Genomic DNA, 20,264 nt, shown 5'->3' on the forward strand with positions numbered 1-20,264 from the left:
CTGGGACTACAGGCGCCCGCCACCTCGCCCGGCTAGTTTTTTGTATTTTTTTAGTAGAGACGGGGTTTCACCGTGTTAGCCAGGATGGTCTCGATCTCCTGACCTCGTGATCCGCCCGCCTCGGCCTCCCAAAGTGCTGGGATTAGAGGCTTGAGCCACCGCGCCCGGCCTTGTCTGTTTTTTTAAATGAGCATGCATTTGTATAATAAGGGTTTAAAGAAAGGTGTTAATTAACTTTTTTTTTTTTTTTTTTGAGACAGAGTGTCGCCCTGTCACCCAGGCTGGAGTGTAGTGGCACGATCTCGGCTCACTGCAGCCTCTGCCCTCCCGGGTTCAAGAGATTCTCCTGTTTCAACCTCCCAAGTAGCTGGGATTACAGGCATGTGCCACCATGCCCGGCTAATTTTTTTGTGTTTTTAGTAGAGATGGGTTTCACCATGTTGGCCAGGCTGGTCTCAAACTCCTGACCTCAGGTGGTCCATCCGCCCTGGCCTCTCAAACTGCTGGGATTACAGGCGTGAGCCACTGCACCCCACTAGAAAGGTATTAATTTAAATAAACATTTATTCAGGTGATTACTGGCATCTACCTCCCTTCTAAGGTACAGATACTTTTGAGTACATGTTGTTCCCTAGATAAAAACAAATGGCTGTCCAGGCGCAGTGGCCCACACTTGGGAGGCTGAGGCGGGTGGATCATTTGAGGTCAGGAGTTTGAGACCAGCCTGGCCAACATGGTGAAATCCTGTCTCTACTAAAAACAAAAAATTAGCCAGGTGTGGCTGTGGGTGCCTGTAATTCCAGCTACTCAGGAGACTGAGGCAGGAGAATTGCTTGAACCCGGAAGACGAAAGTTGTGGTGAGTCAGGATCATGCCACTGCACTCCAGCCTGGGCGACAGAGTGAGACTCCGTCTCAAAAAAAAAAAGAAGACAAATGGCTCATTGGGTTTCATCGGCAAATTATTGGCCAGTGAGTGTGGCCTTTAGGCTATTTATCAGATTACTTTCAGCTATTTTATTAATTAACTAGATTGGGCTTGACTAGGATCGGATTGTAAACCTACACAGGTTTCCACAGGATAGAGTGCAAAACTTCGTACGCAGGAGTAGGGAGGGGCCTATTTGACTTGTTTCTTTATCCTTGCTTCTGTTCCTATGCTGCATGTTGTGCCTCTTATGTGTGTTTCAAAGTCGTCTTCTTTATACTCAGAAATAGTATTTTTTGAAAATATTTCTAAGAAAAGACCACTTATATTTGGCAAAACTGTATTGAGCTCTTACTATGTATAATGCACTGTGTTAAGTACCTTGATGGATGGATGGATGGATGAGATATACACAAGTAAATAAAATCTATCTTTGTTTTTAGGAACTTCGAGTATACTGGGAGAGACATTTACACATTTGACATAAAATTGCATGATAAGTGTTACAGCGGAGATGTAAACAAAGCACGATTGGCTTTGGAGAGGCAACAATTTTGTATGATAGGTGGAATTTGGGAAAGAGTTCACAGAGATTTGAACTGGACTTTGAATGATGGATAAGCTGTTGGTTGGTAGGCATAAAAATTAGTGGTGTATTTTAGAAATTGGGTTATTCAGGGCAGAGAGAGAATAAATTGGGCTAGAGAAGGCTAGAAATGAGAAAATGGTAAATTGAGGGAAAATAATGACATGGTGAATGTAAAACACCTAGCACAGTGTAAGTACTTATCAGACTTTGCCTCTTTCTTTTAAAAAACATTTTTAAGGCCGGGCGTGGTGGCTCACGCCTGTAATCCTAGCACTTTGGGAGGCCGAGGCGGGTGGATCACGAGGTCAGGAGATCAAGACCATCCTGGCCAACACGGTGAACCCCCGTCTCTACTAGAAAAAAATACAAAAAATTAGCTGGGCGTGGTGGCGGGCGCCTGTAGTCCCAGCTACTCGGGAGGTCGAGGCAGGAGCATGGCGTGAACCCGGGAGGTGGAGCGAGACTCCATCTCAAAAAAAAAAAAAAAATCGTTTTTAAGATTTATTTTATTTTTATTTATTATTATTTTTTGTGACGGAGTTTTGCCCTTGTTGCCCGGGCTAGAGTGCAATGGCGTGATCTCAGCTCACTGCAACCTTCATCTCCCAGGTTCAAGCAATTCTCCTGCCTTACCCTCCCGAGTAGCTGGAATTATAGGCTCCCGCCACCACGCCCAGCTAATTTTTTGTATTTTTTAAGTAAAGATGAGGTTTTGCTATGTGAGCCAGGCTGGTCTTGAACCCCTGACCTCAGGTGATCCACCCGCCTCGGCCTCCTGAAGTGCTGGGATTACAGGCGTGAGCCACCATGCCCAGCCTACATTTAACTTTTAATTTTTAATTTTAATTTTTTCTTTTTGGTTTTTCTTTATATTTGCTGATTACTTACAGATAATTTTTATTTTTTTAGAGATAGTGTCAACTACTTACAGACAATTTTTATCTTTTTAGAGACAGGGTCAACTGTTGTATTTACAGATAATTTTTATTTATTTAGAGACAGGGTCTCTCTATGTTTTGTAGGCTGGACTTGGACTCCTGGTCTCATGTGGTCCTCCTGCCTCCCAAAGTGCTGGGATTACAGACGTGATCCACTGTGTCTGGCCCACTTCTTTCTAATTCCAAACATATTTACCTCAAGGAGTATCTTTAAGTTACCTGAAAAACTAATTTTTAGGTTGATTGGACAAAGTAAGGCTATTTTCAGTAAATTCTAGGTGGTTTACAAAATTACCACCGTGATAGTAAAACCAAAGTAATGATGGGAATTTACTTAGATTTATGTGCAAACATTTCTTTCCTCAGTAATGATGGGAATTTACTTAGATTTATGTGCAATCATTTCTTTCCTCAGAAGGTGACCTGCTGAGAAAAGTGGTACAAATACTGGGAAAAACCTGCTCTTCTGCACTAAGTGGGAGACAATGTCACAAGTTAAAAGCTCTTATTCCTATGATGCCCCCTCGGACTTCATCAATTTTTCATCCTTGGATGATGAAGGAGATAATCAAAACGTAGATTCATGGTTTGGTAAGTGCCTGCTTTCTCTGGCTATTTTTTTTTTTTTTGAGACGGAGTCTCCCAGGCTGGAGTGCAGTGGCCGGATCTCAGCTCACTGCAAGCTCTGCCTCCCGGGTTTACGCCATTCTCCTGCCTCAGCCTCCCGAGTAGCTGGGACTACAGGCGCCTGCCACCTCGCCCGGCTAGTTTTTTGTATTTTTTAGTAGAGACAGGGTTTCACCATGTTAGCCAGGATGGTCTCGATCTCCTGACCTCGTGATTTGCCCGTCTCGGCCTTCCAAAGTGCTGGGATTACAGGCTTGAGCCACCGCGCCCGGCCTTCTCTGGCTATTTTAAGGATTAATGGCTTGCTTTGTGCTGAAGACCTTCAATAATAGAAGGGGTTGCAAGAAAAGGACTAAAATATCAACTCCTTTCTGCACCGAGAAAATAACTAAAATATCAGCTCCTTTCTGCACCAAGATATTCTGTCATCCATGATATTGTGGGAATAGTTGAAATGCCCAGTATTTGGGGAATGGATTGTAAACACAAATTATATGTTGTTTTGTAGTTCAGAATGGCAGATTTAAGCTTTAGGGACATACGGGAAAGTTCAGATGAACCAGTGTTCAGCAAAACTCTATGCTCAAATATGTCTGTAGTGATGGCAGCCACATAAAAACTTTCTCTACTATCATTAGGCATAGATTATATCACAGCTAGAATGTTGACATTCATACAATCTACCAGTTTTACTCATATTTCTCCAGTTTCACTTGTATGTGTATTAAGTTCTCTACGGTTTTATCACCTGTGTTGGTTAATGTGTCTACCACCACAGTCAAGATATTGAACAGTTCTGGTATCACAAGTAACTCTTGTATTGCTCTTTTATAACTACCCTCACCTCCCTCCTGCCACCCCTCCCTCAATTCATTTTTTTTTTTTTTTTTTTCGAGACTGGAGTCTCACTCTGTTGCCCAGGCTGGAGTGCAGTGGTACAATCTCGGCTCACTGCAACCTCCACCACCTGTGTTCAAGTGATTCTGCCTCAGCCGCCCAAGTAGCTGGGATTACAAGCGCCCACCAGCTCACCCGGCTAATTTTTGTATTTTTAGTAGAGACATGGTGTTTTGCTATGTTGGCCAGGCTCTCCTTGAACCCCTGACCTCAGGTGATCCACCCACCTCGGTCTCCCAAAGTGCTGGGATTACAGGCGTGAGCCACTTCCCTGGCCCTCAATTCGTTTTTAAATGGAAGGATTATGCTACTAAGAACCCAATCCCAGAAACAGTTTTGCTTGGCCAACAGTAAATAAGAATGTAGTTAAATTTTTATATTACTTTGAAATAATATCTGAGACTAGTTGTTGAGGCCCCTTTGATTCTTTCTCTCATGTCTCCATCCTCCTTATCAGGAGAAATCACTATCAATATGTGGTGGGGAACAGAAGTGAGTCCATTGCAGCTGTACTTATCCGTATAATGCACTGTCCAAATGTGATGGCAGGTGCCATTCCTTTGGAAAAGGACTTTAATGGCATCTAGTGGGGATCCTGAGAGGAGTAGTCCGTTGGAAGTGGTGGGGGAGGAAGGGTAACTACAAGGGCCAGCTGTCCTGCGGGGATCTTCCCCATGCCCTTGCTTCACTGGAACCTTAAGGAAATGGCTGGGCTGTCTGAGGATTTCTTTTTCTAAGCTTTTCTTTAAAATAAAAAAGAAAAGATTAGCATAAGAATACTGTTAAATACAATTTGGAAGAAAAAAAATGACCCCACTATTTTTCCAAAACTACCTTAGTTTAAAAAATTATTTATTTATTTTTTGTTTTTGCCAGAGTTTTTTGGCTAACAAAACTACCTCTATTTTAATATATTACTTTCCAATTTTTTTCTCAAATAAATAGTCACATCTTTTTACACAGTTGCAGTCAGACTGTACATGCACAGGGTAGTTATTGCTGTGTCTCACTGCATTCCTGAAACTTATCAGTGGGCTGTTGGTAGAACATACCCTTCACTGCTTTGTACTGACTTCTGGGCACAGTAGAATCTAAGATAAAATTTCTTGAGAAAACATAGCTCAGCTCTACCCTCAACACACCCCTTATTCCTCCCACCACCCCAGTGAGGAGGAAACTGTAAGACTATACAATGTCTCTTGTAAGCCCTAGAGTTTTTGATGATTACTATTTTCTTTTTCTTTTTTTTGAGATGGAGTCTTGCTGTGTCGCCAGGCTGTAATGCAGTGGCTCGATCTCAGCTCACCACAACCTCCGCCTCCCAGTTTCAAGCGATTCCCTTGTCTCAGCTTCCCAAGTAGCTGGGATTACGGGCACGTGCCACCATGCCCAGCTAATTTTTTGTGTTTTAGTGGAGACGGAGTTTCACAGTGTTGACCAAGATGGTCTCGATCTCCTGACCTTGTGACCCGCCCACCTTGGCCTCCCAAAGTGCTGGGATTACAGGCGAGAGCCACCACGCCCAGCTGGTTATGGTTTTCTTTAAGAGGAACATGATGTATTTAGGGGGTAGATAAAGCTAATTCATGTTTGTATGACCCTAAATGGGTACCAAAAAAAGATAAGGAGTTATTCACAATGCAGAATCTGTACTTTTTCTTTTTTATCTTACATCGTTTAATGTTGCCAGTTTTTTAGTGATTGTTTTTATAGTCTATGTCTGATGTGTAATGTATACTTTTTCTTTTGATTGCTAGAACTTTGCTTGTACTTGCCACATGAGTTGGAAGTGTACTGGTACGGAGCTGTAGTTTGCATTTTAAGTGCGTGATAGTGATTTGTTTTGCTTCCTTGCTGATTGTTTGCACAATGATGATCTTCCCTTTTCACAGAGGAGAAGGCCAATTTGGAGAGTAAGTTACTGGGGAAGAATGGAACTGGAGGGCTTTTTCAGGGCAAAACTCCTTTGAGAAAGGCTAATCTTCAGCAAGCTATTGTCACACCTTTGAAACCAGGTAAGAAAACATCTTAGAAAAAAGCTCTTTGACAGAATGGTGGGACAGTGTCTTAGAAGCCTGAGGATCTGGGAAAACTACCTAAATGTTCTCTTTATTATTGGTGAAATGGACTAATTCATTTCATGATGAATGTAAAACTAATGATGTGCTACACTTAAAAAAAAATCTCTTGGAGCTTAAGCTAACAGAATTTTTTTTTTTTTTTTTTTTTAAAGATGGGGTCTGGTTCTGTCACCCAGACTGGAGTACAGTGCCACAGTCATAGCTCACTGCAGCCTCAAACTCCTGAGCTCTTAGTAGCTGGGACTACAGGTGCTCACCACCATGCCTGGCTGATTTTTAAAAAATTGTAGTAGAGAAGGAGTCTTTGCTAGCCAAGCTGATCTTGACCTCTGGACTTCAAGTGATCTTCCTTCCTCAGCTTCCCAAAGTGTTAGGATTATAGGTGTGAGCTACTGTGCCCGGAGGCTAACATAGAATTTTATTGCCAGATACATAACCGTTTTCTTTTTATGACAAGATTTAATGTAACCTAACCTGGGTCTGGGTGGGAAATAAAACAGCAAAAAAGAAGACTCTACTGCTTGCCATTGTACAAGAATTATTTGAGTTATGTATCTGATTTTTTTTTTTTTTTTTTTGAGATGGAGTCTTGCTTTGCTGCCCAGGCTGGAGTGCAGTGGCACGATCTTGGCTCACTGCAAGCTCCTTCTCCTGGGTTCACACCATTCTTCTGCCTCAGCCTCCCGAGTAGCTGGGACTACAGGTGCCTGCCACCACGCCTGGCTAATTTTTTGTATTTTTAGTAGAGACGGGGTTTCACTGTGTTAGCCAGGATGGTCTGGATCTCCTGACCTCATGATCTGCCTGCCTCGGCCTCCCAAAGTGCTGGGATTACAGGCGTGAGCCACCGCGCCCGGTCGATATTTATCTTTCTATGCCTACTTATTTCACTTAATGTAATGTCCTTCACGTTCATCCATGTTGCTGTGAATGACAGAATTTCATTCTTTTTTATGGCTAAATAGTATTCATTGTATGTATATGCTACATTTTATCTGTTCATCTGATGGATACTTCAGTTGATTCGGTATCTTGACTATTGTGAATAGTGCTGTAATAAACATAGGACTGCAGATAGATAGCTCTTCGATGTACTGATTTCCTTCTTCTTAGATATATAACCAGTAATGGGATTGCTGGATCATATGGTAATTATATTTTTAATTTTTTGAGGAGCCTCCATACTGTTTTCCGTAATACCTGTACGAATTGACTTTACTACTAACAATATATAAGAGTGCCCCTTTCTCTGCATCCTCAGAGATGCAGAGAAATTTTAACATTTTTCATAGTATCCATTCTAACTGGGATGAAAGGCTATCTCATTGTGATTTTTAATTTGCATTTCCCTGATGATTAGTGTTGTTGAGCATTTTTTCATATACCTGTTTGCCATTTGTATGTGTTCTTTTGAGAGGTGTCTATTCAGCTCATTTGTCCAGCTGTTGAGTTAGAGTTCCTTGTGTATTCTGGATATTACTCCCTTCTTTAATGAATAGTTAACAAATATTTTTTCCCATTCTTTAGTTGTCTCTTCACTCTGTTGATTGTTTCCCCTGCTGTGGAGAAAGTTTTAAATGTAATATAATCCCATTTGTCTACTTTTGCTTTTGTTGCCTATGCTTTTGAGGTCATGTTCATAGAATATTTTCCCAGAACCATGTCCTAAAGTATTTCACCTGTTTTTATTTTATTACTTTATTTATTTTATTTTTGAGACAGTCTTACTCTGTCACCCAGACTGGAGTGTAGTAGTACTATCTCAGCTCACTGCAACCTCCGCCTGCCAGATGCCCCAGCCTCCCGAGTAGCTGGGACTACAGGTGCGCACCACCACACCCAGCTAATTTTAGTATTTTTAGTAGAGATGGGTTTTCGCCTTGTTGGCCAGGCTGGTCTCAAACCCTTGACCTCAAGTGATCCACCCACCTCAGCCTCCCAAAGTGCTAGGATCAGAGTCGTGAACCACCGCGCTCGGCCTCCCCGATGTTTTTAGTTGTTGCATAGTTTAAGGTCTTACATATCAGTCTTTAATCCATTTTGAGTTGATTTTTTTTTTTTTTTTTTTTTTGAGATGGAGTCTCACTTTGTCCCCCAGGCTGGAGTGCAGTGGCACGATCTTGGCTCACTGCAAGCTCCACCTCCCGGGTTCACGCCATTCTCCTGCCTCAGCCTCCTGAGTAGCTGGGACTACAGGTGCCCGCCACCGTGCCCAGCTAATTTTTTGTATTTTTAGTAGAGGCAGGATTTCACTATGGTCTCGATCTCCTGATCTTGTGATCCGCCTGCCTCGGCCTCCCAAAGTGCTGGGATTACAGGTGTGAGCCACCACGCCTGGCCTTGAGTTGATTTTTGTATATGGTAAGAAATAGGTGTCTGGTTTCATTTTTCTACATTTAAATATCTAGTTTGATCAGCACCATTTATTGATTTTTCAAATTTAAATTTTATTTTAGAGATGAGGTCTCACTCTGTTTGCCCAGACTTGTCTCAGAATTCCTGGGCTTAAACAGTCCTACCACCTCAGCCTCCCAAAGCTAGCACCATTTATTGAAAAGACTGTTCCCTCCCCAAGGAATGTTCTTGATGCTGTTGTCAAAAATCAGTTGGCTATAAATATGTGGATTCGTTCCTGGGTTCTCTATCTATTCCATTTATCTGTGTGTCTGTTTTTATGATAGTACCATGCTATTATGGTTACTTTAGCTTTGTAATGTATTTTGAAGGCTGGTAGTTTGATGCCTCCAGCTTTGTTCTCTTCACATAGGATTAGTTGGCTACATGGGGTCTTTTGTGGTTCCATGTGAATTTTAGGATTTTCTTTCTTTCTTCCTTTCTTCTTTTTTTTTTTCTTGAGACAGAGTCTTGGTCTTGTTGCCCAGGCTGGAGTGCAGTGGCGCGATCTTGGCTCACTACAACCTCTGCCACCCGGGTTCAAGCGATTGTCCTGCCTCAACCTCTGGAGTGGCTGGGATTACAGGCATCTGCCACGACCCCCAGCTACTTTTTGTATTTTTAGTAGAGATGAGGTTTCACCATTTTGGCCAGGCTGGTCTTGAACTCCTGACCTCAGGTAATCTACCGGCCTCGGCCTCTGAAAGTGCTGGGATTACATGCATGAGCCACCGTGCCTAGCCTGTTTATACATTATTTATGGCTGTTGTATTCTTACTAATTTTTCTTTCCATTTGTTTCATCAATTAGAGAGAGAGGTAGTGAAATCTCAGACTGTATGGATTTGTCTCTTTATAATTTTTGCTTCATGTAGTTTGAAGCTACTATTAGATGCATAAATGTTTAGGATTGTTATGTCATCTTGATGAACTGGCCACTTTTATATATATATATAATTTTTTTTTTTTTGGTTGGACGTCATGCCTCACACCTGTAATCCCAGCACTTTGGGAGGCTGAGGCGGGCGGATCACAAGGTCAGGAGTTCGAGACCAGACTGGCCAATATGGTGAAAACTCATCTCTACTAAAAAATTCAAAAAATTAGCCGGGTATAGTGGTGCACACCTGTAGTCCCAGCTACTCGGGTGGCTGAGGTGGGAGAATCGCTGAAACCTGGGAGGCGGAGGTTGCAGTGAGCCAAGATCATGCCACTGCACTCCAGCCTGGGCTATAGAGCAAGACTCCATCTCAAAAACAAACAAACAAAATATACATATATACACACACACATATATACACAAGCGTATATATATGTGTATATATGTGTATATATACATATATATGTATGTATTTTTGAGACAGGGTCTCACTCTGTTACCCAGGCTGGACTGCAGTAGAGCAATCACACCTCACCGCAGCCTCTACCTCCTGGGCACAGGTGATCCTCTTACCTCAGCCTCTTGAGTAGCTAGGACCACAGATACCACTACCATGCCCAGCTAGTTTTTGTATTTTTTGTAGAGACAGGATTTTGCCATGTTGCCTAGGCTGGTTTTGAACGCCTGGGCTCAAGTGCTCCATCCACCTCAGCCTTCCAAAGTTCTGGGATTACAGGTTGGGCCACCGTGCCTGGCCCCACTTTAACAGTTTGACATGATCTTCTTTATCCCCACTGAAGTTCTTTGCTCTGAAACCTACTTTGCCTGATATTAATATAGTCACTCCAGTTTTCTTTTGATTGGTATTAGCATGGTGTGTCTATATTTAAAGTGCATTTTTTATAGGCAGCATATAATTAATTGGATCTTGCTTTATTATTTAATATTATTGTCTCTGCATTTTAATTGGAATAAGTGCATCTATTTTAGCCTTGACATGCTATGCTATTATTTTGTGTGTGTGTGTGAGTCTCTCCGCCCCAAAAATATTTTTTTAGGAGGTGAGTCAAATGATTGTTCTCTGAAATGAATAATGCTTGAACTATGTTTTCATGGCCTATCTTTTCTTCCCTGTCATCTTGTTGCAGTTTAATTCCTTTATCGGGGTCAGTTTATATGCTATGTGATTAAGTGCTGTGTCTTCCATGAAGCCTTTACTTGATTGTTTCTTTCTTACTCTGTTTTGGTTTTTTGTTTTTGTTTTTTTGTGCAGACAGGGTCTCACTGTGTCACCCCATCTATAGAGCAGTGGCATGATCACAGCTCCCTGCAGCCTTGATCTCCTGGGCTCAGGTGATCCTCTTGCCTCAGCCTCTCCTGAGTAACTGGTACTAGAGGCACATTGCACCATGCCTGGCTAACTTTCTCAGTGTTCCCATAACACTTTTTTTCTATTTCGTTAAAAATGTTTATCAAGGCTGGGCTGGTAGTTCATGCCTGTAATCCCAGTACTTTGGGAGACCAAGATGAGAGGATTGCTTTAGCCCAGCAGTTTGAGACCAACCTGGGCAATATAGTGAGACCCCCATCTCTATATAATATTGAAAAGCAAAAAAAAAAAGTTTATCAAAGTAAAACATGGCCACAGTAACATCACAATACTTAGAGTTTATGTTAAAATAACCCCTTCCTCTTCTCATCCCTATCCCCTGTCCTTTTTCTCAAACTCTTAGTGGTTTTGTTATTTGTTTTTTTTTTTTTTTTTTTTTTTTGAGACTTTGAGTCTCGCTCTGTCCCCCAGGCTGGAGTGCAGTGGCGCGACCTCAGCTCACTGCAAGCTCTGCCTCCTGGGTTCACACCATTCTCCTGCCTCAGCCTCCTGAGTAGCTGGGGCTACGGGCGCCCGCCACCACACCCGGCTAATTTTTTGTATTTTTAGTAGAGATGGGGTTTCACTGTGGTCTCGATCTCCTGACCTCGTGATCCACCTGCCTCAGCCTCCCAAAATGCTGGGATTACAGGCGTGAGCCACCGTGCCCAGCCTGTTGTTTTTATATTTTATTTTACAAGTGGGATCTCACTGTGTTGCCCAAGCTGGTCTCAAACTCCTGGGCTCAAGTGATCTTCCTGACTCTGTCTTCCCAGTAGCTGTTTTAACCCACTATTTTAACTTGTGCGGTTACATTCATAATGCCTGATAGTATGATTATATCAGCAGTATTTACAATGTTATGATTATGTAAATATTGTTCAATGCCAAGTCAGTAACTGTGATGCAGTTGCATCCCTTCTTGGTTCTCTTTGGCTGTGTTTGGTTGTATTGTCATAACTGCTGAGCCACATAAAGATGATTTTGACATCAAGAGATCAGTGGATTTACTTTTCTTTAAACTTTATCAATTTCTTAAATTTCTGTCACATTTTATCTTGCTTCATATTGGACAATGACCCTTGGAAGTTATTACTGCTTTTTTGGGAGAGCATTATTATTTTTACTGTCTTTTCTGCCTTGTTTCCTGAACCTTATATCTTTCTTCTGGATATACTCTTTCATTATGCAGGAGTGCATCCTGAGGAAACTTTCTTTTTTTTTTTTTTTTGAGACAGAGTCTCGCTCTGTGGCCCAGGCTGGAGTGCAGTGGCCGGATCTCAGCTCACTACAAGCTCCGCCTCCCGGGTTTATGCCATTCTCCTGCCTCAGCCTCCCGAGTAGCTGGGACTACAGGCACCCGCCACCTCGCCCGGCTAGTCTTTTGTATTTTTTAGTAGAGACGGGGTTTCACCGTGTTAGCCAGGATGGTCTCGATCTCCTGACCTCGTGATCCGCCCGTCTCGGCCTCCCAAAGTGCTGGGATTACAGGCTTGAGCCACCGCGCCCGGCCCGGAAACTTTCTTAAATTAGTACAGGTGAGGAAAACTTTGAGTTCTTATATATTTGAAAATGGCATTGTTCCACTTTCATATACAATTGAAAGTTTATCTTAATACAGCATTATAGATTGCAAATTATTTTTTATCACTACTCTAAAGACATTGTTCCGTTATCTTCTATTTTTTTGTATTGCTGATGAAAAATTCAGTGCTTATCTAATTTTCCTTACTTCGTAAGTGATTTTTTTTCTTCTTTATGGAAGCTTTCAGAACTTTATCAGTGTCCTGAAATGTCATGAGATTGTGTGTGGGATGCTTTTTTTAAAGGTAGTACCTTAGGCTGGCGAATAGGTAAGCCCCGGATACATCATTTCTGTTTCAACCAAAGTAGCTTTTATAAACTGGTTCTTCTTATAAGATTTAACTGGAACTAAGGATTCTGTGGCTTAGACGGGGTGTGTGTGTGTGGCTCATCTCCAATTATTTTCCTTGGGATTTGAGTGCTGACTAGCTTTTGGTCTCCCACAGTTGACAACACTTACTACAAAGAGGCAGAAAAAGAAAATCTTGTGGAACAATCCATTCTGTCAAACGCTTGTTCTTCCCTGGAAGTTGAGGCAGCCATATCAAGAAAAACTCCTGCCCAGCCTCAGAGGTAAGACTGTTTAGAATCTCAAAATGGTAGTTATGATAATAATGTTCAAAGGATAGTTACTGGACAGAGCATCTGTTATGTGTCCATACTGTGTTTATGGACACCTTTATGTTACTTTTTTTTTTTTTTTTGAGACGGAGTTTCTCTCTTTTGCCCAGGCTGTAGCGAAGTGGTGTGATCTCAGCTCACTGCAACCTCCGCCCCACCATGTTCAAGCAATTCTCCTGCCCCAGCCTCCTGAGTAGCTGGGATTATAGGCACCTGCCACCACACCCGGCTAATTTTTGTATTTTTAGTAGAGACGGGGCTTTGCCATGTGGCCAGGCTGGTCTCAAACTCCTGACCTCAGGTGATCCACCCGCCTCAGCCTCCCAAAGTGCTAGGATTACAGGCGTGAGCAACTGCACCTGGCTATGTTAGCTTTTAAAATCTTTATAATATGGGTTTGTGTGGGCCGGGCGCGGTGGCTCAAGCCTGTAATCCCAGCACTTTGGGAGGCCGAGACGGGCGGATCACGAGGTCAGGAGATCGAGACCATCCTGGCTAACACGGTGAAACCCCGTCTCTACTAAAAAAAAAAAAAATACAAAAAAACTAGCCGGGCGCGGTGGCGGGCGTCTGTAGTCCCAGCTACTCGGGAGGCTGAGGCAGGAGAATGGCGTGAACCTGGGAGGCGGAGCTTGCAGTGAGCGGAGATGGTGCCACCGCACTCCAGCCTGAGCCACAGAGCCAGACTCCGTCTCAAAAAAAAAGTAAAATAAAATAAATAAAATGGGTTTGTGTGATTGGTATAAATTTTAAAAAATCCGTATAACATTTATGAGTTGTAGGTAATATGCTTAATTAATTTACAGATAAGGGCTCAGAGATACTAAGTTGCTTGCTTAAGGCAAGTTTATTTCAGAGCCAAGATTCAAACCCTTATCAATCTGTTTCCAAAGGCCTTGTATGGATATAGTTGTTATATCTTCCTGATGTCAAATATCTTTGTTCTTCTGTATTACTTTACCTTTTTTTTTTTTTTTTTTTTTGAGACAGGGTCTTGTTCTGTCACCCAGGCTGGATCTGGAGTGCAGTGGTGGCACATAGTTCACTGCAGACTCGAACTCCTGGGCTCAAGTGATCCTCCTGCCTCAGCCTCCCAAAGTGCTGAGACTGTATAGGCATGAACCACTGCATCCATCCAAAAGACAAATTTTTATTTTATTTATTTTTGAGACAGAGTCTTGCTTAGTTGCCCAGGCTGGAGTGCAGTGGCATGATCATGTCTCACTGTAGCCACAACCTCCTGAGCTCAAGCAATCTTCCCACCTCAGTCTCCTGAGTAGCTGGGACTACAGGCACAAGCCACTGTGCTCAGCTAATATTTTTGTATTTCTTGTTCAGAAAAAGTTTTACCATGTTGTCTAGGCTGGTCACGAACTCCTGAGCTCAGTGAACCCACCCACCTCTGCCTCCCAAAGTGTTAGGATTACAGGCGTGAGCCACTGCACCCAGGCCAGAGTATGAATTTATTTTTTAGTTTTTATTTTTTTGAGACGGAGTCTCGCTCTGTCACCCAGGCTAGGGTGCAGTGGCCGGATCTCAGCTCACTGCAAGCTCTGCCTTCCCGGTTTATGCCATTCTCCTGCCTCAGCCTCCTGAGTAGCTGGAACTACAGGCACCCGCCACCACGCCTGGCTAGTTTTTTGTATTTTTTTAGTAGAGATGGGGTTTCACCATGTTAGCCAGGATAGTTTCGATCTCCTGACCTCGTGATCTGCCTGTCTCGGCCTCCCAAAGTGCTAGGATTACAGACTTGAGCCACCGTGCCCGGCCTCAGAGTATGAGTTTATAATCAGGGTTTAGTGTTTACCCTCTCTGTGGTTCTCTTGCTTCTGAAATTTTGCCTCAAAAATTTGATCTTTTTTTTTTTTTTTTGAGACAGGGTCTTGCTCTCTTGCCCATGCTGGTGTGCAATGGCATGATCTTGGCTTACTGCAGCCTTGATCCCTCAGGCGTAAGCAATCCTCCTGCCTTAGCCTCCCAAGTAGCGGAGGCTACAGGTGCAGGGCACCACGCTCAGCTAATTTTCGTATTTTTTGTAGAGATAGTCTTGCTATGTTGTCCAGGCTGGTCTTGATCTCCTGAATTCAAGTGATCTGCCCACCTATGCCTCCCAGAGTGCCAAGATTACAGGCGTGACCCACCATGCCTGGCACGTGCCATCTTTTTTTTTTTTTTTTCCCCAGACGGAGTCTTGCTATGTCACCCAGGCTGGAAGAATGCAGTGGCGCAATCTCAGCTCACTGCCACCTCCGCCTCCTGGGTTCCAGTGATTCTCCTGCCTCAGCCTCCCAAGTAGCTGGGACTACAGGCGCCCATCAGTACTCCCGACTAATTTTTTTTTTTGCATTTTTAGTAGAGATGGGGTTTCATCGTGTTAGCCAGGATAGTCTCTATCTCCTGACCTTGTGATCTTCCCCCCTTGGCCTCCCAAAGTGCTGGGATTATAGGCGTGAGCCACCGCAGCTGGCACAGTAGGGAAAGCTTTCTTAAACAGGACACACACAGAAAAGCACTGACCATAATGGGGGTGGCAGAGGTTGATAAATTCAAGCACATTTATCTAATTAAAAGATAAAGAGATGAAAATCCAACCCCTAGAGTGGGAGAAGCTATTTGTAACACATGAATCCTACAAAGGGTTTATATCCAGAGTATACAAAGAATTACAAATCAATTAGTAAAGAATTGACAAGCCAGTAGAAAACAGGCAAACGACTTGAACTAGCACTTATGAAAAGGACAAATGGCCGATAAACATGTGAAAATGTACTCAGTTTCACTGATCATCAGAGAAAAACACATTAATTTCATAAGACCCACCAATCTTATTTTTTTTTATAATAGCTGAAATGAGGAGATAACTCATCAACAATAGACTGAATAAATAGTGGCATATCCTTACGGTGAATATTATACAGCAATGAAAGTCAATGAATTAGAGCTGTGTTAATTGATGTGGTTGAATCTCACAAACATAAAGTTGAGTGAGATAAGCCAGAAAAAGAATACTTGTAGTAGTCTAGTTACATTATACAAAATTTTTTGTTTTTCTTCAAAACTAGCATACCATGTTTATGTAATACATGCTTATTTGGTAAAGCAATAAGGAAATTATCTAATGATCACACTTGATGTCAAGATAGCAGTGGTTGTCAGTGTTCTGTATCTTGGCCTAGGTGGTGATTTCATAAGGTCTTCCACTTGGTAGTCATTTAACTATTTTTGTTTTGGGCACTTTTTGGTATGTATTAGATCTGTCATTATGCTCTTCGTTTTGTATTCATCTTATTGATTTATTTGGTTTTAGACAGAGTCTTACTCTGTTGCCCAGGCTGGCATGCAGTGGCACGATCATGGCTTATTGTAGCCATGATCTCCCGGACTCAAGTGATTCTTCTGCCCCAGCTTCCTAAGGATTTAGCACCACAGATGCGCACCACCCCTTGGGACTAATTTTTTAAAAATTTTTTGTAGAGACAGGGTCTTGATATGTTGCCCATGCTTGTTTGAACTCCTAGCCTCAAGCAATTCTGCCTCAGCTTTCCAGAGTGCTGGGATGACAGGCATGAGCCACCATGCCCTGCCAAGTTTTTCTTTTTAATCACTTTACTGAGGTCACATTTATAGACACCAATGTATTTGAGAGCTAAAATGTTATGGTTGAATTTAAAAAACTATCAACAAGAGAGATCAGATTTTTAGAGTGGAGAGAATAGCACTCCATTTTATTGCCCTTTGTAGTTTGACATCCTTTCACATTTCTGAGGAACATTTAGATATCTGTAGTGTATATGTTTATTATATATTTTGTCAATTTCTCTACCATAGAAGATCTCTTAGGCTTTCTGCTCAGAAGGATTTGGAACAGAAAGAAAAGCATCATGTAAAAATGAAAGCCAAGAGATGTGCCACTCCTGTAATCATCGATGAAATTCTACCCTCTAAGAAAATGAAAGTGTGAGTAGCCACAACTTCTTACTGCCAAGCGTAGACATACTGTACCTTGTATACCACTTGTAAGTTTCTTTTCTGAGTTTACACTTTAGATTGAATAGAATAAAATTAAAAATGGTACATCTGCAATATGTTTGGTGCACGTCAAGCTTGAGAAATGCCTAAAACTGTGACCATGGTGAGGTGAATTGTTACATGTGTCCTGGAGGGCACTCACATCTTAGCTGGCATAGGTTTTACCTCTTTTTGTTTTTATGGTTAATAACAAGCAGCATACATGATGTTTGTTCATATTTTTATTAGTTAAGAATATATTTTGCTGCAAGTAATAGTCTATTCAACTGGAGTGGTTTAAAGAATAATGAATTATTTGTTCACAGAGGTCTAAAGTAGTTAGCTGCTGGCTTTGGTTCAGTGGCTGATTTTTAGCTTTTTTTTTTCATACTTGCTCTTCAAGATGCTGCTCTGTATTTCTTAGCTTTTTTCTTTTGCTTGTTGTCTCATTGGCACAAGATGGCTGGTATATCTCTGGTGTTATATTTATGTTTAAGAGAAGAAGAGAACAGTAAAGGAAAAAGGGCAGCATCTATACCAGGAAACTTAAGTCTTTCCCAGCAAACCTTAAATTTCCTTTCATTTGCCTAGACTTGTGTCACTTGGATTCCCTAGTTTCAGTAGAGGCTGCTGAAGCAAGTACAATACTTACTTGTAGTTTAGTGCATTGATGCTCCTCCTGAAATTGGGGTTTTATTAATAAGAGAATAGATATCGGGATGGCAATTAACTCTGCCATTTGATCGTTTGATGGTGAGCAGTTAGAGTCCCTCCTTACTCTTCCGAACCACCACTAGGTAACTCTTATCTTGATAGAGGTTGGCTTTCTCAAAGTTTACTCATTGAAGCCATAAGTATATATGATGTAATGATACTATTGGAAGAATCATGTGGTAAAAGCATGCTTGTTATTCTATAGAATGAGAAAAGTTAATCCATATGCAGTAGATTTGGGGAGGAGGGTATAGGCTATGCTTCAGGGAATTGAAAACATATTTTTTGTTCTTTTGAACTCAAGTTCTAACAACAAAAAGAAGCCAGAGGAAGAAGGCAGTGCTCAAGATACTTCTGAAAAGAATGAATCTTCCCCAGAGAAAGCCAAGGGTAGACATACTGTGCCTTGTATGCCACCCATAAAGTAAGTTTCTTTCCTGAATTTAACTTTAGAATGAATGGTGTAAAATTGCAGACTTACATCTCCAGTCTGTTTGGTGTACCTGGAGGTTGGGAAACTCCTGAAGCTTTGACCATGGTGCGGCGAGTTGTTACATGTGTCTTGAAGAGTGCTCAGATTTTTAAATTTTTATTTAATTAATTAATTTTAAAGACAGGGCCTCATTCTGTTGCCTAGGTTGGCGTGCAGTGGTGCAATCATGGGTCACTGCATCCTTGACCTCCTGGGCTTACCTGATCCTCCCACCTCAGCCTTCCAACTAACTGGGACCATAGGCATGTACTATCATGCTTGGCTAACCTTTTTTTTTTTGGCGACATAGGCTCACTCTGTTTCCCAGGCTGGAGTGCAGTGGCATGATCTTGGCATACTGCAACCTCCGCCTCCCAGGTTCAAACAATTCTCCTGCCTCAGACTCCTGAGGAGCTGGGATTACAGGTGTGCACCACCACACCTGGCTAATTTTTGTATTTTTAGTAGAGATGGGGTTTCACCATGTTGGCCAGGCTAGCCTCAAATTCCTGACCTCAAGTGATCTGCCCACGTTGGCCTCCCACAGTGCTGGGATTAGAGGTGTGAGCCACCGTGCCCAGCCTACCTTTTACATGTTTTTGTAGAGATGGGGTTTCACTGTTTGCCTAGGCTCTCAAACTCCTGGCCTCAAGCAATCCTCCTGCCTTGCTCTCTCAATGTGCTGGGATTACAGGTGTGAGCCACAGTGCCTAGCTGGTGCTCAGATCTTGAACAGTCAGAAAAATATACTGTTGAAGGAAATTTAAAAGAAATATAAAAGGAAAAAGTTAGCAATGGTTCTTACCATGTAAATTGAACATTTCTTATTTTTCCAACCTCCCTGCTGGGTTTTACCCAAGCCAGCATACATATTTTCACAATCAGTTAATATAAAACCTTGGGTTCTGCTTTATGGACTTGTCATGAGACTATTTCAGATTTTGTTTCTGTGCTGCTACAAAATCTTCACATTTATCCTTTTTTGATAGATTAATATTCTATCAAATTATATTTAACTATTTTCTGTTGAAAATGTAGTTTCCAGCTTTTCACGATTATAAGTAATCAGTCAACAACTTTATAGGCAGAGCCATTTCTTTGAGTGATCTCCTCAGAATAAGGAAGGAGAAATTCCCCACAGGGAATGACCAGTTTTGTCAGTGTTGATATTTATTGCCAATTTTACTTCTGAAGTGGAAGTACCAATTTATAGTACCATCAACTTTTCTTTTTTTTTTTTTTGAGATGGAGTCTCACTCTGTCACCCAGGTTGGAATGCAGTGGCATAATCTTTGCTCACTGCAACCTCCGCCTCCTGGGTTCAAGTGATTCTCCTACCTCAGCCTCCTGAGTAGCTGGGATTGTAGGCATGCATCATCACACCCAGCTAATATTTTTTTTGTGTGTGTGAGATGGAGTCTCACTCTGTCGCCCAGACCGGAATGCAGTGGCGCGATTTCGGCTCACTGCAACCTCCTCCTCCCACGTTCAAGCAATTCTCCTGCCTCAGTCTCCCATGTGGCTGGGATTACAGGCACCTGCCACCACACCTGGCTCATTTTTTAGTTTTAGTAGAGACGGAGTTTCACCATGTTGGCCAGGCTGGTCTTGAACTCCTGACCTCAAGGGATCCGTCCCCCTCAGCCTCCCAAAGTGCTGGGATTACAGGCGTGAGCCACCATGCCCGGCCCCAGCTAATTTTTGTATTTTTAGTAGAGATGGGGTTTCACAATGTTAGCCACGCTGGTCTCAAACTCCTGATCTCAAGTGATCTGCCCGCCTCAGCCTCCCAAAGTGCTGGGTACAGGTGTGAGCCACCATGCCTGGCCTGAAGTGCCATTGGCTTTGAATTAATATTTGTATTTTCTTACTATCTCTTCTGCATTGTTTATTAACTTTTAAAATTGTTTCGGTTTTTTAAATTCATATAATATGGCATCAAATTATTATTTAAAAAATTTAGTTGTAAATTGATAATTTATAGTTGTATATATGTAGGCAGTACAAAGTGATGTTACGATTCATGACTACGATTTGGAATAATTAAATCTAGTTAATTAACATATCTGTCACCTCAAATACCACTTTTTGTAATGAGAACATTTGGGGTGTTTTTTTTTTTTTTTGAGATGGAGTTTCTCTCTTGTTGCTGGGGCTGGCGTGC

General features: G+C 42.1%; 1 protein-coding gene across 7 annotated transcripts in view; it reads left to right on the plus strand.

Moving 5' to 3' along the window:
* Positions 1–20,264, plus strand: part of TPX2 (TPX2 microtubule nucleation factor) — a 68,182-nt gene that overhangs the window by 17,963 nt on the left and 29,955 nt on the right. For 5 of the 7 annotated variants that reach the window (XM_010352786.2, XM_030915424.1, XM_010352788.2 and 2 more), the window contains 5 exons: positions 2,870–3,045; positions 5,871–5,993; positions 12,732–12,858; positions 16,735–16,863; positions 17,933–18,052. In XM_010352786.2, coding sequence (XP_010351088.1) covers positions 2,940–3,045; positions 5,871–5,993; positions 12,732–12,858; positions 16,735–16,863; positions 17,933–18,052 — 605 coding nt within the window. In that variant the 5' untranslated portion in view covers positions 2,870–2,939. The remainder of the gene's footprint in view (positions 1–2,869; positions 3,046–5,870; positions 5,994–12,731; positions 12,859–16,734; positions 16,864–17,932; positions 18,053–20,264) is intronic. The other 2 variants (XM_030915423.1, XM_030915428.1) reach the window with 2 other exon arrangements.

This window comes from Rhinopithecus roxellana, chromosome 13 (assembly GCF_007565055.1).
Source record: "Rhinopithecus roxellana isolate Shanxi Qingling chromosome 13, ASM756505v1, whole genome shotgun sequence".
In the NCBI taxonomy this organism is placed as follows: domain Eukaryota; kingdom Metazoa; phylum Chordata; class Mammalia; order Primates; family Cercopithecidae; genus Rhinopithecus; species Rhinopithecus roxellana.